The sequence below is a fragment of the Amblyomma mixtum genome, chromosome 1 (assembly GCF_055824585.1).
Source record: "Amblyomma mixtum isolate Tamu chromosome 1, ASM5582458v1, whole genome shotgun sequence".
In the NCBI taxonomy this organism is placed as follows: Eukaryota; Metazoa; Arthropoda; class Arachnida; order Ixodida; family Ixodidae; genus Amblyomma; species Amblyomma mixtum.
The window spans coordinates 11,479,308-11,499,859 of record NC_143012.1 but is presented as its reverse complement, the minus strand read 5'-3'; the positions used below and the strand labels follow the sequence as shown (position 1 = coordinate 11,499,859).

Here is a 20,552-nt window from a genome sequence, read left to right as displayed (position 1 = left end):
AGTCGCTTTGGGACGTTAAACCCCAATAAACCAAACCAAACCAAACCAGTTTTAGAAAATTTTGACATCAATGAGATCAATGAAAAGTTCACGAATTGTATCTTAGCTGCCGCACATTTATCTATTCCTCAATCCTCTGGAATAGTAAAACAAAATCACAAATACTGGCACACAAAAGAATGTAAAGATGCAAAAAAGAAACAAAACAAAGCCTGGGGCATTTTTCGGAGATATCCAACACATGAGAATTTCATAAACTTTAAAAAGGCAAGAGCAAAAGCTCTGTATATCCGTCGTAGTGCCGAGAAAGCATCGTGGCAAGCTTATGTCTCTTCTATAAACAGCTCAACGACATCAGAACAAATGTGGGAGCAGGTGCGGAAATTCACAGGACATTTTACTCCTTTCACATTTCCAATGCTAACAACACCCGGTACTCAACATTAGAAGACCAGGCCAACATATTGGGTGTGCATTTTTTCACAGTTTCAAGCTTATCTAACTACACACACACATTTCAAAAGCACAAAACAGTAGTAGAAAAGCAAAAACTTCCCTTCAGAATATGCATTCATGAAGACTACAATCAGCTTATTACAATGCAAGAACTAAACACAGTACTAACATCCGGTAAAAAGGCAGCACCAGGCCCAGACAATATACATTATGCCATGCTTGCTCACCTCTCTGAGACTGCCATAGAGGCTCTCCTAAAAGTTTTAATGAAATATGGATGAGTGGAGAAATCCCTCAAGCATGGAAAGAAGCAATCATAGTACCCTTCCTAAAACCTGACAAACCACCAACTAGTCCCACCAGTTACAGGCCAGTAGCACTCACTAGCTGTATAGCAAAATCATTTGAAAGCATTCTAAACATCAGACTAACCTTCATACTTCAGTCCCGGCAGCTTTTAGATATACACCAATGCGGGTTTAAAAAGACATGTTCCACAACCGATCACCTTGAACGCTTTGAGAACACAGTCCGGGAAGCGTTCATCCACAACCAACACTGTATCGGGGTCTTCTTCGACCTGGAGAAGGCTTACGATGCCATCCTCTGTGACCTAGCGGACCTAGGTATCCGCGGCAGGATGCTGAGCTGTTTGAGCAACCTCCTAACCAACCGCAAGTTAAGAGTCCGCCTAGGCGCAACCTTCTCCAACACTTTTATTCAAGAAACTGGCGTACCCCAGGGGTGCATCCTCAGCACGACCTTATTCATCATCAAAATGAACTCCATAGGAAAAGTAATCCGAAATCCATATTGTACTAGTTTACGTAGATGACCTCCAAATAGCATGCACGTCTTCCAGTATACCTACTTGTGAGCGACAGATACAAATAACAATAAATAAACTGGCTACCTGGGCAGATAGGAACGGATTTAGATTTTCTCCTCAGAAAACAGTAGCGATTCTGTTCTCTTTGAGACGAGGCCTACAGGCTGACCCCACACTACATCTGAACCAAACCCCATTACCTGTCAAACAAGAGCATAAATTTCTAGGGGTAACTTGCGATAAAAAGCTCACTTTCTTGCCACATATAAACAGATTAAAGAAAAAAGGTTCCCAGGCCCTCAATGTACTGAAACTACTGTCAGGAAAACGCTGGGGGTCTGATAGGGCATGCCTGGTACATATATATCGTTCTCTGGTTCGCTCTAAGCTAGACTATGGGTCCATAGTATATGGCTCAGCAAGACTGTCCTACATAAAACGACTGGATCCTATCCACAATCTTGGTTTAAGGTTGTCTTCCGGTGCTTACAGAACTTCACCTATAGCAAGTCTGTATGTAGAAACCAATGAACCTTCCTTAGAAGATCGAAGAACTGCACTAACTTGTACATACATCCTCAAAATCCTTTCTCAGCCCAAACATCTCTGTTACCCAATTGTCACGAAATGCCCATCCCGAATGCTCTTCAACAACAAGCCCCATGCGATTAAGCCGTTGCTGTTGCGCTTCGAAGAAAAATGCCAAGCTCTGAACATATTAAATGAAATTAAAAGTATTGCCCCAAGACACGAAGCGCTACCACCGTGGTACACTCTCCCCACAGTGCGTGACGTCACACTAACACACCTTAGGAAAACCTGTACGCCACACAACCATATAATACAAGAATATCTAGCACTGCAAGAAAAATACAGAAATTACACTGCATTTTATATTGACGGGTCAAAAACTCATCCTCATGTAGGAAGCGCAGTAATACAAGGAAAAAATAAAAATGCAGTACGACTGCCCTCATGTGCTACAGTTTTCACCGCTGAGTGTTATGCCATTTGTGTTGCGGTACAGAAAATAACAAATGAAAACATCAAAAACAGCATCATTTATACAGATTCACTGATCGTCTTTACAGCATTAAACTCCAAAAATGCCACGGAGCCACTGATAGGAAGCATCATACACAATATAGTAAAGGTCACAACACAAAAACGTGTTATAAAATTCTGCTGGGTTCCCAGTCACGTTGGCATTAGGGATAATGAGAGAGCTGACATGTGTGCTGCACAAGCCAGAACCATGGAAATAAAACGTGAATTTGCCTCCTAGGGATTACATGAAGTTAGTGCATAGCAAACTAAGAGCCAAATGGCAAGCTTCTTGGGCAAATGAAGAAAACAACAAGCTGCATACTGTAAAGCCCATTTTGAAATAATAGAAATCATGCCGTAATAAAGAGCGTCTTATCGAAGTAATTTTATGTCGTTTACGCATAGGTCACACACACATCACCCATAACTTCTTATTAACAAAAAAACACAAACCTGTGTGTGAAATGTGTGGTGAGGAGCTCACAGTTAATCACATTTTAATTTCTTGTTCGCATCTCGAAGGACTTAGAAAAAAAATTTTTACTGTATTTTACAATGAACACATTCCATTTCATCCTGCATTGCTTTTAGGCGAGGAAACACTTGTCGAGTTTTCGCTTGTTTGTAAGTTTCTGAAGAAAGCTAATGTTTTAAATCTAATATAATGTAACATCTATACACTTATTATAACATCATCTAACCTTGTGTTTTGCGCATGATAGGCATAGTTGCTTATGCGCCATAAAACCCCATATAACTAACTAAAAAATAGCAACACTCTCTTTGCATCTTAGATGAAGAGCTTCGAGGCGGAGTTTATAGATGGTGCCAGTGTTTTTACTTTCTTGGTTGATTTCGAAGGAGGTGAAATGCTAGAAGCCCGTGTATTGTGCGATTTCAGTGCCTCTTAGAGTACCCCAGGTGGTAGATATTACCTAGAGCCCTCCAATACGATGTCCCTCATAGCCTGAGTTGCATTGGGACATTAAATCTTATAACCCATAAACCAATTTCTTGGTTTAAGGGGTAACCAAGTTCCTTGAAGGTTGCCGTCATTAAGGCATACACGACTCTCCTGTAACAACTTTGGGTGTATAAACTGAAATGACCTCTAAGCTATAGTAAAGCTTTAATTAATGTCTGGCAGCTGGAAATATCAGTTCGAAGTTGACCTTGTTTGCCTACATGCAATCACCATTGTGCTCACTGGTCATAGTTTCCGGCACCAGGACACATAAAATATTGCTGTCCATTGATTGAAAAATTCTCTGTACAAGTTTTCTACAGTATTCCTAACAAAACTGTTTGGTAATCAAGCACCTTAGACAGGTTTCCGCGTTGCTGAAAAACTGGAGTACTTCAGGTTCAGTTCTCGGTCTCTGTAAGAATAAATATAAGTGGGGATCATGAATGAGAGTTTACCAATATCCCTCAAGAGAGAAGTATACAACAGCTGTGTCTCATTTTTACCCTTTTATGAGACAGAAACGTGCAGGATAACGAAAAGGGCTGAGCTTAGTTAAGGACAACGCAGCGAGCTATGGAAAGAAAAATGATAGGTGTAACGTTGAGGGACCGGAAGTGGTGAAAGTGGATGAGGAAACAAATGCGGGTTAATGACATCCTAGTCGAAATCAATAAGAAGAAATAGGCTTGGACAGGGCATGTAATGCGAAGGTAAGATAAATGCTGGTCCTTAAGGGTGACGGAGTGGATCCTAAGACATGCCAAGCATAGCAGGGGGCGGAAGAAAGTTAGGTGAGCGGATGAGATTAATAAGCTTGCTGGGATATAGCGGTCGCACCTGGCAAGGGCGGTGTTAATTGGAGAGACATGGGAGAGGCCTTTGCCCTGCACTGGGCGTAGTCAGGCTGACGATAAGTGGGTACCTGTAAGCAAGCAACCACAACACAGGCGCTGACCCCTCTCTGCCATCATTTTAGCAACCGGCACGCACTAATGTCGTCTTGCTCCAGTGCTGTTGTGCTCAACAAATGTCCTCTTATTGGATGTTTTAGCTATGAGCATACAAAAACGGAGTAGTAGAAGAGCAGACAGCGGAATGCTGTACATGGGGATGATCATTTGCAGAATGAAATAACTAACGACCGAGAAAAACAATTTATTTGGCAAACATGTTGTGGATGAAGCTTTTCGCTTAGAAATGGACTAGATTATAAGACGACGTAAATTATTTGGGTTAGTTCGAAGATTGAAAGCAAGTTGGCAGACTGGAATTCTATTTTGCCTCAGTCCCTTTCCCATCACCTTGTAGTGTTTTCAGAAAGGCAGACTCTCAATATTCTGCTGGTGGCGCTGCGCTCCTGCTAGCGAATGCACTTTTTGGTATCAGTGAGATCAGCGGTATTATTTTATTGGTAGTATCTTTAAAACAAGATTACTGCTCTCAGCTGTTGAGTCTCGGATTTTCTGTCATCATTTCCACTGTACACGACCTAAGTAGCACGGCAGTCATGTCCATAGAGTTTCACAGAGTTACTGTACTAATTGTATAGCCTTTCCTGGACATCACGGTCTACAGATGCCACCTACCACGAGAAAGGGAGACTATCATATCAAAGAATTGGGTTTCGAATTATTCTGCCACGTTTTTCAACTTTGGCCATGCTGTTTTTTTTTCTTCAAATGGTTTGCACCGTTGCATTTTGCAGGCACTGAAACCAATGTTGCCAGCCCAAAGAGTACTCAAGCTACCAGGAGGAGAATTTTGAAAACCGCTGCTGTCGGGAATTTCAGGCTGGACAGCTTGAAATGGCATATCCAGTGATCTCTGATTGCGGTGGCGGTGCACAAAGTGGGGCATGCCAGACGCTGCCTTGTTACTGCCTAGAGCACAACCACATCACTGCATTGACTAATATCATGCTGTGGGCTACTCAGGGATTCATCATGGAAAGGGGCAGTGCAAAACAAACGGGGACGTAGCTGAAGAAACATGGACGACAAGAGAAGCACTGAACTACCAACTGAACCTACCTACCTGCCAGCCTGCTGATTCTTCATCTTCGTCTGTTTCTTTTGCGCTGCCGCTTTCCGTGACACATCATTTCAACATGAAGAAATGATGCCATGAAACATTTCACACGTGACATTGTGGATAGGTGTATCATTAGTGCAGGGAAGCCTTGTGATCCAGCACGTTGCAGTACATGTTGCACTTTTTCTGTATGTTCTATGTACAGCTTTTTTCTGAAGAAGAGTACACCAAGGAAAGAACATCCAGTAGAAAAAGTGCCTGCTGTGTTGCTGTGAATTTTTGTGCATCATACTAATCTTGCTTTTTGTGTTGTAACCTCAGCCCTTTACGTCTTGGGATTTTATTGTGGTGCTACCACCTTTGAGTTTTCTTGTCGCGTTATTTTACTGCTTATTGTTTCCTTTACACTTTTTCATGCAACTTTTTTATAAACTGAGTTCTCAAAAGCAGTAGTATCCACTATGGCACCTTTCTTCATTTCTTCTTTCACTCCCACCTTCCTCCCTTCCCTTAAGGTGCCTTTCGGGTCTCCACTGAGATATGTGGTGCAGTTACTGCTTCATTTCCTTTCCCAAAGACCGATTTCAATTTTCTTCATATTTTTCTTGTTGTGCAGACAGATATTCTGGACAAATATTAACCTGTGCTGTTTTACCTAATGTGTACAGAAGCAATTGGTTCATGTGCTTCTGATTCCATATGCTGGTTGGAAACATTGTCTAGTCTGCTTCATTGTGTTGTGGTATTAGTGATCCATGCTGATTTTAGTGCTGTGTATTTTTTATTGACACTGCTGACAGAAAATTGTTTGTAATCTTAATTCCATTACTCCTTTTCTCAGAACACCGAGCTCCATTATGCTGGACTGAGTACAAAAGTGTTGTCTTTGCTGTGGTATTTCTTTTAGTTTGCTGTCTTGACATTCAGAACTCATGCATATATTTTCGTTATTTCTACATTATACCTGAATTACGTAATATTAGCCTGCACACAATTTTATTCAGGGAGCTTTGTTCTTTCTGAAGCTGTATGTAGAAAAATGTTTCCTTACCGCTTCTGCATAAAAGCTTTAGAACTACTTGCTTTGGTGGTACAATAAATGGAACAAGGTACCCGCAAACATACCGTAAAAACGCACGTGTAAATTTCGGCTCACATACAATACGAGGAATAATTTGGGCATAGCAAAAATGTAAAAAAAAAGTTTTCTTCCGCGTATACTGAGAGTAAGGAGAGGCAGCCAGCTCGTACATGTTCCAAAAGTTGCGAAAGCCGAATGTCTTCTGATTATTTGTGGATGCCAACGCGCAGGTTACGACGCATGTAGCATGGGCGCCAAGTATCTGGCAGATACCGAACTGGGCGCTGCACTCACACCTACTCGTGTCCTGCACCTTGGGCATGCGCGGACTGGTTTCAGCATACGTGTAGGCGCACAGGCATGCATACTTCGGAAGTGTTCGTAGTCGGAGCTTTAGTGATTGTCATCATCAATTGTACTGTCTTTGGAAAGGTCGTTGTCAGAGATATCTTCCCATTAAACACGTCTCCGGCACCGTCGAGCACGTTCGATATGCCAGATTTCTCGAAATCACGACCAGTGCTCCTCAGGAATGCTATCCCAAGCATCTGCAACGCAACTGCACAGAGCGGTTGGAGAGGCCCGTGTCCAGCAACAGTAACTGCGGGCTCTCCCTAATTCATCCAGACCACGTAGCAGGGCTTGACACGGTACCGATGCTAGCGGCAGAAACGATTACTTTCCTTTTCAAGCAGCTGAAGACTGCTGTCGCGGTCCCATTCCCATGGGCAATGCTATCATCCTGGGCATCGCGAAGTCAGGTCAGCATAGTGAACTGGCATTGAAATCGAAACTACCTACCTACACCACCATTAGATAGCGCCTCCTCTCATTCGAAGCGTGGTATTGATGGCACAAAACCACAACTGCGGATTTGGGCCTAAAATTGTCTCTATCCGCATATAACATGATTTCCAAAAAATAACAGCGTGAAAAACGGTTACGAAGGGTTTAAAAGCAGGACAAGCGCTTGTCCTCTGTTTATTTACTCTTCACCCCCGTTTCTTGCGCTGTTACTTTTTGGAAAATGTAGCACCAACTCGCAAGCCTAGCTATCGTGTTGAATATAATTTGAGGTTGAAATTTAACCTGCTAAAATCTGGAAAGAAAAAATATGTAGCATATGCAGGTTTTTTAATCTACACTCTGAAATGTTACATGAGATCTTGCAGTGTGCCTAACAGAAGTGCTGATTACTTTGTTATTTTCTTCCATGACAGCTTACCTTAAATATTTTATTAAGCATTTGGCTACATTTCCAGAAATGAAACTAGTTCTTCAGCAGTGTTTCTCCAACAAATTCCTAAACGTTTTCCTTCAGCGTGCATGGTAATTATGACTGTAGCATTATTTCACATCTGGAAGGCACTAGAAGTGTACTTTGTGACAGGTCAAATCTCACTGAAATTCTTTTATTCATGAAAAACTCTTGGATAAATTTGCAGGATTCCAGCCATAAAGCTGGGGATCTTATGTGCTTTTTGCTACAGCAGCTCGTTTTTAAAATGGTTACAGAGTATGGCTATTGTTTTCAGTAATAATTCAATAGTGAGAACATTATCCCTCTAACTGGTTGCAAATCTATAAGTAGGATATTTTCTCCAGAGCCGAGTTCTTTTTTTTTTGTCATGATCAAACCACTGACACTGACATTAATGATGTTATCTGAAATATCTCATGCCTTCTAGATCCATGGGTTTCAGACCATACCACCGAATGAGCTGTGACACATGTGGTCCCGCATTTCATTGAAAGTATTCCGCATTTCATGGTGCAGGCCTGGTCAGAGCTGATCCCAGGCATGGTGTGCTGCCACCTGGGGAAAACGTGCAAGATAGCAGCACCCATATGCAGCACACCGTACCAAGTCCTTGTAGCACCGTTGGAAACCACCAAGGTGAACACACGAGCAAGCAGCTGTATCAATCCAGCCAATGCAGCAGGGGCTTCACGAAGGAAACTCACATAGAGCCTCACCTTCTCACCCACATCGGCGACCATCCCTACCAGTGTGACTACTGCAAAAGAAGCTTTGCGCAAAAGGGCACCTTGGTGGAACACATTCGTACCCACACGGGCGAGCGTCCATACCAGTGCGACCACTGTGAAAGCAGTTTTGCTCAAAAGTACCACCTCGTAGGACACCTTCGTACCCACACGGGCGAGCGTCCATACCTGTGCAACCACTGTGGAATCAGCTTTGCTCGCAAGAACACCCTTGTAAACCATCTTCGTACCCATACTGGTGAGCGCCCGTATCAGTGTGACCACTGTGAAAAGAGCTTTGCACAGAAGACCAGCTTGGTCTACCACCTTCGTACTACCCACACGGGTGAGCGTCCATACAAATGTGACCATTGCGTGAGCAGCTTTTCAGTTAGAGCGAGCTTGGTGGAACACCTTCGCACGCACATGGGTGAGAAGCCATACAAGTGCCAGCTTTGCCCCATGGTCTTTGCCGAGAATGCGGACCTCGCAAAGCATGCGCGAACCCACAGCGGAGAAAAACCGTATCAGTGTCAGTTCTGCCCAGCGGCATTCGAGGAAAAGGACAATTTAATACGCCATGAAATCAAACAACACTTGCGGAATGCCACAGTTTTATGAAGTTTTGTTTCCTATTTCCTAATATTAAACATGAGAGCCATTGCTTGCTTACCTGTTTCAGTTACATTATCCAGGTTGCAAAAAATGTACAACTTTACATGGCCTCAACTTAGATAGGCACAAAGCACTTTTTCAGGTCCTTTCTTCTGATCATAAGAACCATGATCATACCGAGGTAATTCTGAAATTGATTGGGACTCTCTTGGCATGTGCGCTTTGCATCACTTATTAGATTAAGGTTTTTGAGCAACAAGATTAAAAGTTGTTTGTATAATATAGTATATGCTCGGTAATTCAAATTTCAAGGAACCAGAAAAAATTTGATTTATCAAATCTCCTGGAAAGAAAGTAACAAGAACTGCTTGCATAACAGCAAATATATTTGATGAAAGATCGGGGAGTGTTCACCTGCTTTTGGGGTGAAAACTGAGCAACAATGATTATTTTTCACAATTCAGTCAATGCCTTTTGAGTGAAATCTGCCGGTAGCACTGAGGCAGAGCTGCACGAAAATGGAAAGGGTCTCCTCGTCGTACGTGTGTTGTTAACTGTGCAGCATTCAATTCATGCTTGGTTGGCACTATTCTGACATCCGCATGGCATTCCTAGACGCAGCCTCCCTTCAGGAGCCCATTCGAATGATCCAGCGCTAGATCTAAAGCGTCCAAGTTAGCGGGCGTCTGACACCATTGACTTACACTGGCATTGTCAGTGAGTGCCGAGCTATCCAGAGTTTCCAAATTAACTTCATTAACGAGTGTTTGCTGTGCGCATTACTGACGATTTCTTGGCCATCCACCAGCAAAAGCATATGTGGGTGAAGGAAAAGTTTGTTTTTTACAGCTTGTGCCACTTTTTGTAGCGAGTTTTTGGCACTAGCTTACAACTCCTTATAGTAGTGTAAAAAAAACTTTTCTTTTTGTGTTTAATACCACGAGTAAAGTCTGTTCTCTTATTGATGCAAAAGCAGCGCAAACTTCACAAGGAAACAGAAAGAATTGACGAGGCACAGCGCTGTGTCTCCTCTTCTCTTTCTGCATCCTTGTGAAATTTTGTGCTCTTTTGTGTTCTGGTGAACAACAACTAGCTCGAGACGTGTGTTGTGGCTATGTTATTGGGAGACCACGGTAGGAACACAAAGCCCAGCCTCCAGATTTGATACATTTCTCTCTTTTGCTGACAGGCTTCGTGAGTGTCCTGTTTGTTGAAATTTAAAAAAGAAAAAATTCTACTGCGCCATTCCTGTGCGTTAACCTTTGTCAAATAGCCATGTCTATAAATTTGGCATAGTTTTGTTACAAGTTGTGCCTTCTGCATTGTCAGTCTAGACAAAGGTGTTGTAGATTACCTAACAAAGTTTTGCATTACTGCCACAGCAGCAGATGTTGTCTTTTGTATTTTACCTTAGTGGCTTGGTGACATTTAAGCATTCCTACAGCGAGCCCTCATACATGTTTTGCTTATCAAAACTTATTGAACTTACTTTGGAGACTGCATTTGTCGGGGGACCATTGACATAAACATATGTGAAATTTATAACAGCTTTTGGAGTTAGAGCAGTTGAAAACAGAGTTTGATGGAACATTTACTCCTTTGCATTGAGAAATTCAGCTATATGATGTGAGCGGCAATACTACATTTGCTCTTTCATAATGCTGGTCAGCTCACAAGTGGTTGCTGTGTGAGAATATTTTTCACTTGTAACTGTGTGTTGTAATTTTCATTATTTGTGGTCAAATGAATAAAATTTTCTTTCCGGCCATACAGCGTAAAAGGATGGTGTAGCCACAGAGATAGAGGCTATTGGCAGCGTGGTGAGGCAACTGCCTCGACTTATGATGGCAGTGGAAGCACATCATAGACATATAAACCAGTGTCATTTGGCGTAGAAGGGATTGGTTTGGTTTTGAGGTGTGCATATTATTTCTGTATGTGCAACGAAGGAATGGTTTGTAAAATACTTCTCAGAGGCAGATTTCGTTATGTGCATTGGCTTCATCAAAGGAAACTCTATCACTGCAGTTTTCTAGCCTTCAAGGGTGGTCATACTTAATGTTCTTCGCCGACGCCCTAGATACCAACAGTTCAGCTGCTTTAAGAACAAGATATAACTAGAGTGACCTAGAATATTGGGTAGTGTGCTCACAGGCCCGCTCGGGGTGACCCCGCCGGTGTCGACAGGGCGCGGTGGCGCGTGGTGGCGCTGCACGCGTCTTCACGGGTGAAAACGCGTGGCACATTCGGCCGGCGTCGCAGTAGCCGTAGTAGCCGCGCCTACAAATTGAATTATTATCGCAACATTCGCATGGGTGTCACTGAAATGGCTAGGCGGATCTTGAATGGAGTATAATTTCTGGCATGTGCACATGCTTATTTATTGCTCAAAGATCCACAAGGGGCATTGCATGAGGGGTTTTTATCTGGATACGTTTGGCACGCAGGGATGATCACGTATTGTCACTCGTGCCTGCAATATGTTTCGGCGTAGTTATAATGCACTACATACCGAGGGGTCATACAGCTTTTTCTATTAATACTTAAAGTCAATAGTAGTCGCATGTGGTGTAGAGGAATTTGATTCATGCCAAGGACAAACGCGGAATGGAGAGAGTGTCGGCGGCAACAATTATTTCTATTCGCAAGGACCCTGTGCAGCAGACAGAAAACTGAGGGGCACGGTGACGATAGGTAGAACGGAGACATGTAAGGGAGACAAAGAACAAGGAGGGGGGGGGGGGGGGGGAGTATATGCATTATTTACAATTGGCGTTTTGCGCTGAACACGAGGCGCGCGCACCGAAACCATTTAGACACAACAGTAACAGTGACTTCCCATTTGTTTGGACTGCCATGCAGCATCCACTGATATTTGAAAAAAAAAAAGGAGGCAGATTTGTCATCACTGCGTGCATTTATGCTCGCTTATTTCGCCTCTTGCAGGTGGCTCAGTGGCGCTCGGCTGCTGACCCGAAAGACGCGGGTTCGATCCCGGCTGCGGCGGCTGAATTTCGATGAAGGCGAAATTCTAGAGGCCCGTGTACTGTGCGATGTCGGTGCACGTTAAAGAGCCCCAGGTTACAGTGACCTGTACCCGGGTGGAAATTTGGGCAAGTCGGTATTGATCCATAACATAGTAGCGCAAAACCAGGACGACGGACAAAAGGGGAGAGAACATTTTTTGCGAGAACATCGCATTTTTTTCGCACCTTTTTTGTCGATTTTTTTTTTCTTAGGTCAGCGCATGCGCTACTTTTGCTCAGGTTCCGTTCACTTGGTTGGGTTTGGTTTTCTTCGCCAGTCGGAAGTTAGCGCCTGTGTTGTTGGTGTGTGATTCTCTCCCCTTTTCTCCGTCGTCCTGGTTTTGCGCTACTCTTGTGTTATGGACCTGTATCCATGCGGTGGAAAATTCCGGAGCCCTTTACTACAGCGTCCCTCATAGCCCGAGTCGCTCTGGGACGTCAAAACCCCCGTAAACCAAAACACTTCGCCTCTTTCTCCTTCAACTTATTCTGGCACTTCAGAGCAGCGTTAGCAACGGCACAGTTGAAGGTGCTTCGCCAGTTCGCGTTTTTCTGCGCTGCAATGAATTACATTCCGAAAGCATTCTTGATGTGTTGAAAGTGGTCAGAAGCACACTGCAGAAAGAAGTTGGTTCTGTGAGCTTTTCTGTGGAGAGGTTTTCAAGCTTCAGCTGAAATCCATAAAGCTGCGCCGATGGGTACAGCAGTCCTCCGCGGTCGCGGTATTTTGTCAGCCTCACAAGGAAACAGTTTTCATCGGGAGACTGCATTGTAAGCGAGGTAATGCACATCAGGCAATTTGTCTTCAATGTACACTTCCGTGGAACATACCCTGTTACGTAGAAAACAAGCCTACAGCCACTTCTAGCTACGTGCTCATCGTGGTCATGCGCAGGCACCCAAGTTTGAATCTGGAGGGCCTTCACACTGCATTTGAAGGCCGCTATCTGGTCAAGCTTGAACAAGCACTGGCACCATATGTGAACAAAAACGTGAAATGACCCCACGAGAAGCGCTCAAACCAGCGCAAATCCGCACAACAGAACATCAACGAGCCCACAATACCCACGGCGCACTGACAGCGGCGGCAAATCCTACCGTGAAGTCTACTCACCTCGTGTCGGCGCCGCGAAACAGAAGCCTGTCGACATTCGCTGGGCTACCGCTCCCCCATTGAGCCGGCGCGGAGTGAGCACACTACCCAATATTCTAGTTCACTGTAATATAACCAATCGACATTAAACATTTCTAGGTACCTAGTGGCAGGTAGGCCTTCTCGGCACCACATCCTTGGCAGCCGGACAGTGCTCTTATTTTGCGTACAATGGCTTCATCTGTGTATAACTTTGTGATGCCAGCTTCGTAACGCACACCAGCGAAGTCCTCTCAGGTGAAATCATGTCCAGTCTTCTGTGCATCAACAGTACTTTGCTACAAATTCACGTGCATTCAATCATGCAGATGTTCAACAGTGTTCCCAGCCGTCATTAGGCCCGTAAAGCATGCTTTGTGGAAGCAATTCCTGATGCACTCCACAGTCAGTCCTGTCCGCATGGCCTTGGTAATTTCCATAGAAATGAGCAGAGATATCTCAACCAGAACATCGCTATCTGGTGTTTGAAGTGGTGTCAGTACGAGTTGGATGATGCACCGATTATAGGACACCTTCACACTTGAAAGACGCCCATGTCCAGTGGCTGTACCTTGCACTTGGCATTTGGTGGCAGGAACATTTTCACCACAGCTAGAGAAAGCAACTCCTTTTGCGATGCTAGGTTATCTAGCAGGAGTTGGAGCTCGTATTTGTTTAATTATGCTACCCAGCGAGCAAATGCTTGTCACACGAAAACAAAATGTCCCATAACCTCGGTACATTTAAGAATACATTTCTACGCACAGCAGAGAGTCACAATGAAACGAAAGTTGGCTGGTCCTTTCCGGCAACTGTGTCATGTTCATACCGTCCTCCGTTGCACTTGAGGCTATGTTCTGTTCGGTGACGGGTATTGGTTATACCTGTGCTACACGGGTACTTTCGAATGACATCTGAGTCGAATGGCAGTCGAGACTTGGAATGGCATTCGAACTCGACGGACTCCCGCGGTGCTACACGGCACTTTCCAAACGCATTCAAAATTCTCAGCCCGTTTTCAGTGTACAACGACGACGATCGGTCACACTAGTCCGACAACGGCACTATCACGGTGAACAGCATCATGTGATTATAGTGAACTATCCAGCTCACTTTAATATTATTGTAGTGGGACAAGTTTTTTGGCTAAACGACACCGACGAATCCGATCGGCGAACGGTCAGCCTTCATGCCCTCGGGAGTTCGGCGGCTGAGCGAAAACACGCTGATGAGGGGACAGTGCGAATACATGCGCGCTTATACATTATCCGTATTGGAAATAAGCGAAACGAACGGCTATATTTCACATGTGCACACTTGGACACTCAATAGTGATGACCACTTGCCAAATTAATTTCAGTCGACGACGACTCCGTCCCCTTCAGCCAATGCCCTTCAGCGACGACTAGGCCTAGCGAGTCCGCAAGGTTGGATCGGTGATTGCGATGGTTGTGAAGAACGAATTCACAAGTTTTAGCGAATGCAAATGGTCAACGAGTGTAGTTTTGACAACAGTGACATGAAATGAACTATTTCTTACATCGCAGGACGCGCATGCGATGAACGGGAAGCGGCAGTGTGACTCGAGCTGCCGAGCAGTGCTTTACGGCCAGCAGCAGTCGTCGCCGTCGCTAGCTTGTGACTAACAAGTTAGGCCATATCAGTTAGCGCGAACGGTCACCAAACATACTTATGGATAAAGTAGTTTAAAATAAAGTACTGAGCATGTCGGAGGAAGCCGGGAAAATTAGCGAGAAGCGCCGATCATCCGATGTCAACAACCCGGCTGTCAAGTGTTTCTCAGGCGAGCGATCGCGTCGGCGCTTCCCACAGATTGTCGCACTGCGTAAACAAGCACGGGTGCAACCGGTACTGAAGAGAAGGGATTATTTAATAGAACTAAAGCGCATATTTCGTTCTGTGTCTTGCAAACGAGCACAAGCTGTTCATACGAAGCGATGTAAACCAATGTAAACAGCAGTATGACTGCAGTCGTCCTCATCGGCGCACTCCTGGGGAAATTTCATGCACACACGGTAAATATTCATTGGTGTACTATTATCTGCAAGCACTCACTTAGACGCAACACTAACTATTTGCTAAACAAACAGCAGAAAAAAGCGAGTAGCGGGTATCGAAATGAACAGCCACAGAGCCGAAAGCAGTCGCGAGGCGGTGGGCGGGGCGAAGCGACGGCGGTGGCGACGGCTATTGGTTGGTTCGGGCTGTGTCGCGTTTCGAAGGCATTCCAAAATCTGGAATGTCTCCGCGGAGCTCCGTCGACTCGAATGTCATCTGAACCGAATGCCGTTGAAAAACTTCGTGTAGCAGCGTTAGTTCGGCAGTCGAGTCGAATGACATTCGGTTGGAAGGCATTCGAAACGCCCGTGTAGCAGGGGTATTAGATTCTTTTTGTCAACACACAGCTACCATGGCCAGGGCAGGTCAGCAGTGGCGCTTGGGGTCAGGAAGCTCTGCAACCCGGCGAATTCCTGCGCACGTCTGCATGGAAAAAAGTGAGAGGAAAGGGAAAGGAATGGATATGCTGAAGTTCAAAATTTTACTGCAGATAACTGAGCTTCTTCAAAAATTCTTGCTGGAGGATATTCGTGAAGTGGTGTCCGTTAACATGCCAGGTACACCACACTTTTATTGAGAGTCTCTTTCATTGCCCCTTTAACAAAATATGCACATCCCTCAAATGTGCCAAATATAGGTGTGTTTTGTTAATTAGACTAGAAATTGTTGAACCTCCAATATCCGTCATTTTTCTCATTTTCGGTCTGTTTTGAAAAGCGCTCGATCTAAATAACTATTCATAACAACCGAGAACTACTCTTAACATACCAAGATTGACATTTGATTTAATGCTGGAGAAACAGCCATCTTTTTTGTGTAGTTGTTTTTTCCTAATGCATGCTGCAAGCAGATGAGTCGAACAGAAACGTTCAATTCAGTTCAATTCAAGGTTTATTTGGTTCCACGTACAATACAAAAGGAAAAAAAAACATTGGACCCTTAGCCAACAGTTAGTAAATGGGTCCATGTCAAACGTGTAATTAAACAGACATTTTATATATGTAAGGACACTAAACGAAATATTCAATATGTAAGAGGAAGCGGCACGTAGGTATCCATAACGGATAATGGTGCATGCATGCGTGCAGTATAAGTATAACACTATATATACTCGAGAAATAAAACTTAGGAACAGCACTATATATACATGGGAAATACACTTTATAACTCGAAACACTTAATCAAAATATTAATATTCTTAAACATGAGAAAGCAAGGACACAATATTTATCTTCACTAGTGCCAAAAAATTGTAAGCTTTTCCATATTTTTGTGCCCCTAAATTGAAGCCACCGATCCCCTAACACACTGTATCTTCTGGGAAAATTATAGTTGCCCGCCAACGAATTTCTGGTGGTGCAGGATGAGTAGTAGAATAATGATGCATGGAATGGATGGTTGTTTCTGAGGACAGTATTCTTGGTAATGGTCATATTTTTTCACAGAGTATGTCAAATGGCAATGCCTGTAATTTATGAAACAGTACCTTGCATGGGTGGTCATAGATGGAGTTGTAAGTATTCGCAAAGCTCATTTTTGTAGCTGCCTTTGTGGTTGACAAAATGACGTGTATGTCAATCCCCAAGTGTGTATACAATATGATTAGTGGTTTTTTGTAAATGCAAAATATTGCATTCTTAACACCTCTTCGTCAAAATAATTCCAACGTTTTAGTAGTGTATGACAGCCAGTTGATAGCTTTACGCAAACTGAGTTGATGTGCGCTTGCTAATTCAAGTGGTTATCTATTATTATGCCAAGGCACTTGAATGAACCAACCCTTTCAAGTTCACAATTCTTCATTTTATTTTAATATTTGAAGTGACTAATCTACACCGGTAGTGGATTACCATGCATTTGGTTTTTTTCTCGTTCAGAGCTAGTTTATTTTGCACGAACCAGTGAGACATGTTAGATAGTTTTGCATTGATTTATGCACTATGTTTTTGCTGATTCTACTTGTGCCAACAGTTATTGCTGTCAGTAACCTATACCTTTGAAACTTGAATAAATTTATTATTCTAACGATCTAAAACTTCTTTTTTATCATAAGCAGGAGGACTGCAGCAATCGTGCAAACATTATGAAAAATGTCCAGCGGCAGCAAAAGTGTGAGACCCCTGCCTGCCTTAAGGATTGGCTACTGGCCAGAACCTGTCGTGAGATTATGGTGGAAATGAAGAGATTTTGCCTCGTATATAGTAAGAATCTGGCACTGAAGCATCGAAGAAATCGGAAGTTACAGTACTTATCTGGCATTGAAAGACACACAAAGCAAACTGAAGTGCTGTCCTGCGGTGAAACGTTGGCAATATTGATGTGTTCCACCACGTGACCACAATGATATAAATAACTTATTTTTTGCTACATCGGTAAAATATAACTCATTTGTTGCTATGTGCATAGCATTTTTTTTCTTTCAGGATTGTTGGTCATATTTCATAATAGCCTATCTTATCTCCAGTGTACCAGTGCTCCATAATAGCTTATCTTATCTCCAGTGTACCCTTCAATAGCAACACTCTCTCTGCATCATGGATGAAGAGCTTCAAGGCTTTCTTACTAGATGGTGCCAGCATTATTACTTTCTTGGTTGATTTCTTAAGAGGCAAAATGCTAGAGGTCCGTGTAATGTGCGATGTCAGTGCCACTCAGATAACCCCAGTTGGTCGAAATTATCTAGAGCCCTCCAATACGATGTCCCTCATAGCCTGATTTGCTTTGGGACGTTAAACCCCATAAACCATAAACCAATTTCTTGGTTTAAGCGGTAACCAAGTTCCTCAAAAGTTGCCGTCATAAGGCATACACGACTCAGCTGCAACAACTTTGGGTGTATAAACTGCAGTGAACTCTAAAGTTGTAATTAATGTCTGGCAGCTGGAACTATATTAATTTTTAGTTGATCATGTTTGCCAGCATGCAATCACCATTGTGCTCACTGATCATAGTTTCTGGCATCAGGACACATAAAGCAGTAGTGTTCATTGATTGAAAAATTCTCAGTAAAAGTTTTCTTCAGTATTCTTATCAGAACTGTTTTCTAATCGAGCACTATAGACAGGCTTCTGCGGTACAGAAAAAGTGGGGTGCTTTAGATTCAGTTGTCAGTGTCTTTAAGAATAAATATGTGGAAATCACGAATGGCAGTTTACCAATATCCCTCAAGATAAAAGTATGCAAAAGCTGTATCTTACTGGCACTCGCCTACGGGAAAGAAACGTGGAGGCTAACGAAAAGGGTTCAGCTTAAGTTAAGGAGAACGCTGCGAGTTATGGAAAGAAAAAATGATAAGTGCAACATTAAGAGACTGGAAGCGGTCAGTGGGTGAGGGAACAAACGCGGGTTAATGACATCCTAGTCGAAATCAAGAGGAAGAAATAGGCTTGGGCAGGGCATGTAATGCGAAGGCAAGATAACCGCTGGTCCTTAAGGGTGACGGAGTGGATCAGGGGGCGGCAACATAGCAGAAAGCGGCAGAAAGTTAAATGGGCGGATGAGATTAATAAGTTTGCTGGGATATAGGGGCTGCAGTTAGTTGCCAAGGGACAGGGTTAATTGGAGAGACATGGGAGAGTCTTTTGGCCTGCAGTAGGCGTAGTCAGTTTGATGATGATGATAAGTTGGGCCTGTAAGCAAACAGAACACAGACACTGACTTTGCTCTGCCATCATTTTAGCAGACCGGCACGCACTAATGTCGTCATGCTCCAGTGCTGTTGAGCTCAACAAATGGCCTCGTATTGGATGTTCTAGCTATGAGCACACAAAAACAGAGTAGTAGAAGAGCAGACAGCGGATTGCTGCACATGGGGATGTTCATTTGCTGAATGAAATAACTGTAACGACTGAGAAAAACAATTGATTTGTTATAAGACATCAGAACTTACTTGGGTTCAAAAATTTGAAAGCAATTCGGGAGACTGAAATTTTATTTTGCCTCACTCCCTTTCCCATCACATTGTAGTGTTTTCAGAAAGGCAGACTCTCACTATTCTGCCAGCGGCGCTGCACTGCTACTAGCAATTGCACTTCTTGGAATCAGTGAAATCAGCAGTATTATTTTATTGGTAGTATTTTTAAAACAAGATTACTGGCTCTCAGGTGTTTAGTCTCAGATTCTCTCTCATCATTTCCACTGTACGCAACCTGAGTAGTACGGCAGTCTTGTCCACCCAGATGCACAGAGTTACTGTACTAATTATATAGCTTGTTCTCGACATCACGGTTTACAAACACTATCTACCACAAGAAAGGGAGGCTATCATATCAAAAAATAGGGTTTCAAATTATTCTGCCGCATTTTTCAACTGTGGCCATGCTGGTTTTATTCTGCAAGTTGTTTGCACCGTTGCATTTTGCAGGCATTGAAACCAATGTACGCAACCCAAAGATTTCACAAGCTACCAGGAGGAGGATCTTTGGAAGCCACATTCTGCCAGGGATTGCAGCCTGAACAGCTTGAAATTGCACATCCGGTGATCTCAGATTTCGGTGGCGATGCACAAAGTGGGGCATGTCAGACGCTGCCTTGTTGCTGCCTAGAGCACAACCACATCATTGCATCGACTAATATCTTGGTGTGGGCTACTCAGGGATTCAACATGGAAAGTGGCAGCATAAAACAATTGGACACAAAGATGAAGAAACATGGACGACAGGAGAAGCGCTGAACTACCAACTGAACCTACCTACCAGCCTACTGATTCTCCATCTTCGTCCCCGTTTCTTTTGCGCTGCCACTTTCCGTGACCCATCACTGCAACATGAACAAAGGATGTCGTGAAACATTCCACCTGTGTCATTGTGGATAGATATAGCATGAGGAAGCCTTGTGATCCAGCACGTTACAATACAAGTTGCACTTTTTCTCTATGTTCTATATATAGCTTTTTTCTGAACAGAGTACACAAGGGAAAACACCTCCAGTAGAAAAAGTGCCTCTTGTGTGGCTGTGCATTTTGTGCATCTTACTAGGTCTTGCTTTTTGTGCTGTAGCCCCAGCCCTTTAGGTCTTGGGATTTTGTTGTGGCCTCCCACCCTTTAATTTTATTTCCTTGTCTCATTATTTTACTGCTTATTGTTTCTTTTGAGCTTTTTCATGCAACTTTCTTATAAATTGAGCTCTCGAAAGCAGTAGTATCCACTAGGGCTCCTCTTTCTTTATTTCTTCTTTCACCAACGCGTTTGAGTGTCCACGGAGATATGCAAGACAGTTACTGCGTCATTTCCTTTCGTAAAGACCAATTTCAATTTTTTCATATTTTTCTTATGCAGCCAAATATTCTGGGATGAATATTAACC

General features: G+C 43.4%; 1 protein-coding gene across 2 annotated transcripts in view; it reads left to right on the top strand.

The window, feature by feature from the left end:
• Positions 1 to 20,552, top strand: part of LOC149365456 (uncharacterized) — a 59,113-nt gene that overhangs the window by 5,993 nt on the left and 32,568 nt on the right. Inside the window, exon 2 of one of the 2 annotated variants that reach the window (XM_089542707.1) lies at positions 8,189 to 8,656. In XM_089542707.1, the coding sequence (XP_089398833.1) occupies positions 8,260 to 8,656 (397 nt within the window). In that variant the 5' untranslated portion in view covers positions 8,189 to 8,259. Of the gene's footprint in view, positions 1 to 6,169; positions 8,657 to 20,552 lie in introns of those variants that run through there. The other variant, XM_089542714.1, reaches the window with a different exon arrangement.